This window comes from Notothenia coriiceps, unplaced genomic scaffold, assembly GCF_000735185.1.
Source record: "Notothenia coriiceps isolate Sejong01 unplaced genomic scaffold, NC01 NC01_scaffold00011632, whole genome shotgun sequence".
NCBI classification, from domain to species: Eukaryota; Metazoa; Chordata; class Actinopteri; order Perciformes; family Nototheniidae; genus Notothenia; species Notothenia coriiceps.
In genome coordinates this window covers 12,117-20,095 of record NW_011344333.1, presented here as the reverse complement: position 1 = coordinate 20,095, position 7,979 = coordinate 12,117, and the positions used below count along the sequence as shown (strand labels likewise).

At 38.9% G+C, this 7,979-nt stretch overlaps 1 protein-coding gene across 1 annotated transcript; it reads left to right on the top strand.

The window, feature by feature from the left end:
- The first annotated feature begins 1,085 nt into the window (after positions 1-1,085).
- LOC104946924 (uncharacterized) lies at positions 1,086-5,180 on the top strand. The gene is made up of 3 exons (XM_010772833.1): positions 1,086-1,482; positions 1,843-2,006; positions 3,885-5,180. Exons 1-3 carry the CDS (start codon positions 1,086-1,088, stop codon positions 3,927-3,929), a joined length of 606 nt encoding a protein of 201 aa, XP_010771135.1. The 3' UTR covers positions 3,930-5,180.
- The last annotated feature ends 2,799 nt before the right edge of the window (positions 5,181-7,979 follow it).

The following is a 7,979-nucleotide window of genomic DNA, read 5'->3' as shown; positions in this document are numbered from 1 at the left end:
GAAATAATCTACTTCTTAAGAAATTACAAGCATTGTTCATAGACAGAGAGGGTGGGTATAATTTGAGAGGAAATCTACATTTGAAACAACTCAAGGTCAGAACAACTCTGAGAAGTATGTGCATAACAATCTTATGGAATGGTTTGGAACAGGAGTTAAAACAAAGCACAAATATAATTCAGTTTAAAAGGATGTACAGAAACACTTTTTTGGAAAACTATGAGAATGAAGAGAGGTGATTGAAGATGAGAAATTATTGTACATGTATGTATAAATGTAAAGATGTGAGTAGGAATAACTTGCAGAAATGATTTAAAGGATAATCATTGATTAGCAGTAAGGGGTGGGAATTAATAAGCATTTGCTTCCTCCTGCTCCCTTTCGGACACATGATTTATTATTATTAATATTTTTGTTGAATATATAAACATTATGAATATTGATAAATACTGTATTCTAACAATACAGTATTCTGTTTTTCACATTTTGTATTTTGTATTTGTTACTCTGTAATCTGTTAGAAATAAAGATTGAATAGAAACATCAAACATAATTAAAATATTGATTTGGTGGTCATATTCTGCCTCATGCTTAGAACTACTGCATATTTATGATGGAGCGATGCAAATGTGCAATAGTCAAATTAGTCAAAAAGTCACCAACTTATTGGACTGAAACATTAAAGGTGGAAATGGTTCAAACTTGTAATGGTTTTGTGTCCTATGAGCCTGCTGTAACAATGGCTATGAGGCTTAAAGTACTACAGTGTGTGCCCACTCTTATTGATGAAACAAATATTACACCTGATGGCATATTTCTTATAAGAGCGGCTGAAAATCCCTGCTTCTCTAACGGTGGGATGCTTTGAAGAAATTAAAACGGGAAGAACCTCCCTTTAGTGACGTTACAATTGAATACTCAACCAATTACTCATGATGAATGTTTTTTGTTTTGTTTCACCCTCACAAACAATGGATATGGGAAAAGGATGAACCTTGTGTTGAAATTGTATCCACGATTGGGTAAAAACAGAGACATTGTTTATCCAACAAACACTCCAGCATTGTCTTGATCAGGTGTACATAATGTGCAACCGGACAGAGCTTTTTATGCTGTTTGTTTCCATTTCCTCCTCAGTCAAACTGGTGACCGAGATAACCACAAGTGCTGCTCACCACACAAGTTTGGCTGCAGAGAAGAATAGTGCCGGTGTGGCAGCCACCACCAACACAGAACTGCCTCCTTCAACAACACTACAGAATACCATTGCAGTCACTACAAAAACAGGGTCCACAGCATCACTGCAGACTTCTTCACAAACTCCCAACAGGACAGAGGAAACTCATCCCAGTGTCACTCCTCCTCAGACAATAACAACCAACACCACGTCTAACGAGACAGTTTCCCACGAAGTGACACTCCCACCAGCATCAGGCTCAACAAACGTCACTGCAGCCTCCACTGTAAACACAACCAGCCAAGGTCAGTCTTAGAAATAAAAATAGACTTCTAAAAATATGACATAACTAAAAGCTTTCAACAAAATGTAACTTATATAGATATGGTCCCATAATGGCTGTTTCCTGCATGTAAAAGATATCTGAGCTGAGTGGCGTTTCTTTCACCAGTAAAATTACAGGCTGAAAATCATTATAATTTAAGCAACTTTAAAGATGCTTTCAAAACTGCCAACATGTTGACCTCCGCAGGTTTCTCTTTAGGAGCTCTTTGCTTGCAATTATTTCAGTTTAAACACCTTTTTTCTTTTTACTGAAGCAGAAATGATAAATCCAGTTTGTCGAGTAAGTAACAAAGGAACTTCTTGGTTTGTCTCCCCCTCAGGTCTTTCACCTGAATGGACAAAAGCTGACTTGGAAAGAAATCCGGGCCTCGTTGCAATACTCTGCATCTTCTGTATTGTCCTTATCCTTCTGCTAGTTGTTGTCATCGTAAAATGTACCAAATCACAAAGGTCCAACTTCAAGAGGCTCGAAGACGTGCCGATGGCAAGTTAGATTTCTGTCTTTTTTCTCACTATCAAATTGTTATCCAATCTTTCTATGTTTAGCCTCTCCAGCAGCATATCTATCAGATGATATTGGAATGTACTGTGATTCATATTTAGTAGATTCATAGTTCCCATTTATTTTCAACTCTTTGTGATCCCTTCATTTTTTTTATCGAGCGACATTACCACCTATATACGTTTCAACTCTGCACAATTTATGACATTAGTGCTAATAATTACTGTTAATGTCAGCAAGCCAACACAGCAGTGTAAGATGGTGAACAGTAAAAGGCAATTACACAATTGACCAACAAAATCTGGTCAATGGCTCAGTATTGTAATTTTTAAAGAGCAGCTTATAGGATAGTTAAATCTGCTCACACCTCTTGGCAGTCTCTTGTAACACACAATCCCAGCTAGCATCAAGAGAAATTGCCAGCAAACAGTGAGTGCACCCAAAGTTAGAATAATTTCAGCTTTGACCTCTGTTACCGCTGACCTTTCAAAGCATGTATAGACATACGTTCCACAGGCGAGCAAGGGCTATTTTGTTAACACAAAACCACTTATTTTTCTTCACCGTAAGGCCCTGAAGCTGCTAATAAAGGCATGTAAGCATAACTTGTCAAAAATCAAGATAAGACAAAAGCATGAATAACTCATTGAAGATCAGGAGACATAAGGAAAAATACAATTAGCGAATTTCTCAGTGAGACTGAGCTAGCCTAAAAAAACACGACGGTTCTTAACCGTATGTACAACATGTTGAGCTAAGGTGTCAAGAGCAGGCTGAAATTGGCCTTAAGTGCTCAGGACCTAAAATAAGTATTTGTCTTTCAAAGTTGTCTGCCATTCAGTCCTTAAGATGCAACTAGTCAACATTTATGCATGACGTCTGTAAACGCTGTCAGTGTATAACAGCTGACATTAAAAAGTTTTCAACAACTATCTTCTAACTTCTCCCCCGCTGCAGTGAACACAGTGGTTTGCTGCTCTCTGGTTTACACTAACAGGAAAGCCTAACCAGATTATAAGTGTGTGGCAAAGTCTCAGAATTAGCACATTATGTGGTGAGAATGGAATGACTAGGTGTTTTCTTCAGAAAGGAAAGCTTATCATCAGCACGGCATCAGTGCGTCAGCATCCTGGAGTCTTCAGTTGTATTTCAAATGAAAAGTGTGACCAAGCATCAGGCCTGCACCGTGTGAAAAACTGGAGACATAGGCAAAACAGTTTCCAGCTATCTCTAAATCTTTATTGCCACATTAAAAGAAGCCGTTTTCAGGACATGAATTAGAAGAGTTTTTCATTTTAACATACACAGCAGCACATACAATACATGGCCAACATCATGTAGGTGCAAACACAAACTCAGCTGAGTATGCAAGATGAGCAGGTGATAAGTAGATGAGGTTTCATTCTGTATTTAAGAAGGCAGCTGTGTATGTAAGTGTTATTTAGTGAAAATCTTAATTTTTCCTGCATGTTGAGCTTACGTGGCGCTAACAGAACCAAACACATCCTCGCTTGGTATTTATTTATTGATCCTTAAATAAACATTTAAATGCCACACTGAAGAGGAGTTACCCATCAGTGCCATATTGATGACCAAACCTGAAGGCTCTTGAAGACTCGTAGTCTGTCAATTTACAAAGCAGGTCTTTAACTGTTTCTCAAAATGTTTTTGTGTGAGTTCATCAATCATCAGTCCAGTTCCTGACGAAATACACTCTACTGTACCTACCTGTTATTCTAAATGCAAGATAGTTGACAGATAATGGATACTAAAATACACCTTTATATAAATCAGCATACACCTCGTTGAATGGTTTATTCTTTTAAATGCCTTTTTTTCTTTTTACTCTCATCTCTCCAGAGCAAAGTGAACGAGGCTTCTCCGTTTGCCCAGTACTCAAAATGACGGACACTTCACCAGACGTCCTGTCTGCTCTACAACTCTGATGATTCTGTGCAGAAAAAAACCCCAGAAATGTTGTTTACACAACACCATTTCTATGTATATCTCAGGCTTGTTTCTTTACAAAGCACTTTTTTCAATGACAGTAGAGTAGTTTTGCTTTAGCTTTGACCTGCTTGTTTGGCTGCTTTTAATTCTGCTGATTGGAGCTGAATCAACTTTTGCACTAACTATTTCTCTACATTAAACGTAAATTGAATGTTTTCCATATTGGTGATGTATTTCTTTGTAAGCACTTTGTAGAATTCATAATTGCACACTTACAAATGATGTTACAAGAATACAGTATATTTAAAGTTTACATGATGATTTAGGGATTTTTGTCGTCAACATTGTACAGGAAGATGTACTTCCTGTGTTGAAGGTGTACAGGAAAATACTGTTATCTGGATGTATGAATGCCTTTTTGGGCAGTTATTATTATATGTATTATTGTTATAGATAACAAAACATAATTGTAACTGAAATGAACAATTACATGTGAAATATTGTATATTATTTATTGTCGTATATGATGTATAAATAATGTATACCCTGGCCTGAATCATCCAGAAGTTTATAGTTGAATCCTAAAATGGTTTAGATGAAGAAACCAACTCTTTGTGTTGTGTTCAATTTCAAAAGGAACAGTGAAAATCACAAATTGAACTATTTTGGGCTAAGTAAGAACACAAAAACTGCGAACTTACCGAGAAAAGAGATGGAAAAAAGGATTAAGGCGACATGAGAGGACACGCTAGAGAAAATGACATCAAATGTAGTGAGGTATTGTACTTTGGTTTGCTGAACTTCAAATTAAACTAGTTTATCTTTGTTGGCTGTGATTACATCAAAGCCACAACGTGATTTGACTCTGTATATCTCTTCACATACAATGTTGACACATGAAATCCTTTACTGAACTTAATGTGTCTGTTTAAGCTGCTCTTACTTATTTATTTATACAAACATACATACACATAGTAATGACTGAGACATTCAGCCTTCTCTCAATCAGGGATAATATTTTACACTTCTCTATTTTACTTTTCTGGTAAGTAATTTTGCCACATGCTTACATTCAGGGATTGCACTACAATCAAACTTTAAAAAGTCCAGAGGATCACCATATGACCGAGCCTTAAGTGCATTAACACTCACTGTCAGAATATGAAAAGCACATTATTGTGATGTTTTCAACAAAATAAAACAAATACTCTTAAGACAAATTGCTGAATTTTACTTTTCTTTGTCATTGGTTTCTGTGACCCCTCACGTAGATGATATGCTCAGAAGAGCCAACTGTGTTGTCTTTTCACCCACACTTCACCAGGTCAAGTGTCCCAGGACAGATGGCTCAGACTCCAGAGCTAAAGCATGTTGTCTGAGGGGTTTGATGGTGAGGGATACCCAACAAGGTAAGAGCCAGTAAGATGAGTGTGCCACTGTGGCTAAACTAAGGGTGTGCCTGGATAAGAGATGCTGTGGGAGCATCTGGCATTCTTTCCAAACTTGTAAATATCATTAAAATACATATTAGTAACATCTGTGTCTGTGAGGGAGCCTTTACTTCTGAATCCATCTGTTTAAGTTATCCACAAAAGCAGAAATTATCTGGACGTTTGCAAAAAGAAAAATTCACATTAGAGATTACGACTAAATGCAATAACTACTTGGCATGTTTGTGTAAAAAAGAAAAGAAAAAGGTGTATCTATTGGAAATTCAATGAAAACAAATTCTTGGCAGGAAAATGTGTAACAGCTAATTCAATTTAAAATGCATAGTGCTCAAAACAACAACAAATATACAATTGTTGAATGCTTTAAAACCCCTTTTTTATGTCTGTAAGCTCAATATATCTTCTAGTTAAATTAGGTAAAAAAAAGATAACTTAAAGGGGAGTAATTAAGCATTAAGCAGCCTATCAGCAAAAGAGAATTGTGAAACATGGAAGGAGGCAAGAGTTGGCAAAGTACCTAAGTGCCTAATAGATGATCAAACTAACAGAAGTACAGGTGTGTGTGTGTGTGTGTGTGTGTGTGTGTGTGTGTGTGTGTGTGTGTGTGTGTGTGTGTGTGTGTGTGTGTGTGTGTGTGTGTGTGTGTGTGTGTGTGTGTGTGTGTGTGGAAAGGCAGACCTCGTGGTTAATATAGTAAAGTTGTTTACGTCCCGCAGCTCACTTCCTGTCATGTGATCCGGGGCGTCGACGTCACAGTGACGGCGGGGCACCTAGCCCTGCATGTTGCAGAGTTTGAAGTCTAAACTAACTAACTATTCTACAGCAATAAAAATGGAAATGAGTGATAACTGCGGCGGCTTTACCTGACAGACAACTACAACAGGTTCAAAGACACTTTACTGTCAGACTAACCCCGAGAGGGAAGACCGCCGGTAACTGTGGTGAGTGAAAATTCATCTTTAAACTTACAATTTTAAAAGTTTGTGACTTTTAAAGTGCTTGAATAGGCAGTCTATGTCTTAGGTATGTACGTGTTTCTCACTTAAAGGTAACGTAGTAAACTGAAAGGCTGAAAGGTTGGTCAAAAAGAAAAGAAAACACGTTTTCACTGCGGGAGTCTTGAAGTATTGCTATAATAGAACACAAACATACTAACGTGTCTGAGGCAGGCTTCTCAACCGTGACTGTAGGCTGATATAATCGAGATACTTGTTACATGTTATTATCCCTATAATACATTCATTGGTGTGTTTGTATTGCGTAATAGCATATTTTCTTAAATATTCCCATGATGTTCCTGTCAATAAATGACATTTATATGAACGTTTGTCTATTGTCTAGTATTTCTCTATCACTCATAGATTCTTGTCATATTTGTACTTAATGCCCTCAGCGTTTAGTATCCACGCAGCGTATGCAATTGTAGTAGAATACCAGACTCACTGTTGTATTGCATTGTTCTGTCATTTAAGCACGACAGTTTGTTGAAGTTTTGTTATAATTCAGCTTCATGAGCAAACCAACGTGGAATGTAAATCCCCAAAATATTTATGCATCCCCTCCCCCTGACTTTATCTCCTTCCTTCCTCTATATCTGCTTCCTTTATTCTGTCTTTATAACCCCTTGACACACACACACACACACACACACACACACACACACACACACACACACACACACACACACACACACACACACACACACACACACACACACACACACACACACACACACACACACACACACACANGCCCTGTATAGTCCGTTTGAGTTTTGCCCGTTTGAATGCAAACCGAACCTCGCTTCTCTGGTGCGCACCAGTCCACAGTTTGTTAGTTTCATTTTTCAGAAGGTTCGGTTTGCATTCAAACGGGCAAAACTCAAACGGACTATACAGGGCTGTCAGTGGCTTAACAAGGTTGTGATTGGCCCCGGTGCAAATATTGTTTTGGGGCCCCTCCCCCCCATCGCCCCAAACACAAGCGCACGCTGATGCGCTCACACACGCACGGACATACACAACCACTCAGAAGCGCCACATGTATAGGCTATCAACAACAGCCTGCCACAACAGTGCCCTGGCCTCAGACCACCACAGCCTGACGGCACAGCAAACTCAGAAGAGGATTAAACCTGTTTCCTTGATGTTTGTCTCTGGGGGATGGGCCAGTAGGCCTACATAGACAGGTTGCTATAATATAGCTTTTGATCTTGGCGTCGGGGGTCTCAATGGTGCCATAGAGTCCCCTATTGGTTGGGGCCCTTGGGGGAACTGTTGGACCACCGCCGGGCACAGCAAATCCAGCCTCTCCTCCTGTCTGGCAGGAGAAGAAGGTTCACATGTGGAGCTAGATGGCAATGATGGTGGTGAGGCAAGTGAGCTATAGTTAGCCTCCGGCTGCGGCTGCACGTCAACATTGCTAACGTTAGCGCTCGATTTCGAGGACGATGTATGACAAAGAAAACGGTCTGATTTTGTCAGTCTAGCTGTTACATCTCCTTGTCCTCTCTTGTCCTTTCTCTTTTGAGCGCTGCTCTTGTGCTTTGGTTTGC

What these genes read in the sequence shown, in the direction of transcription:
- LOC104946924 (XM_010772833.1), top strand. Translation starts at nt 1,086, where the DNA reads ATGTGCAACCGGACAGAGCTTTTTATGCTGTTTGTTTCCATTTCCTCC. An exon ending in TGTAAACACAACCAGCCAAG is followed by an intron (nt 1,483 to 1,842) that starts GTCAGTCTTAGA and finishes TCTCCCCCTCAG; the next exon opens with GTCTTTCACCTGAATGGACA. An exon ending in GGCTCGAAGACGTGCCGATG is followed by an intron (nt 2,007 to 3,884) that starts GCAAGTTAGATT and finishes TCATCTCTCCAG; the next exon opens with AGCAAAGTGAACGAGGCTTC.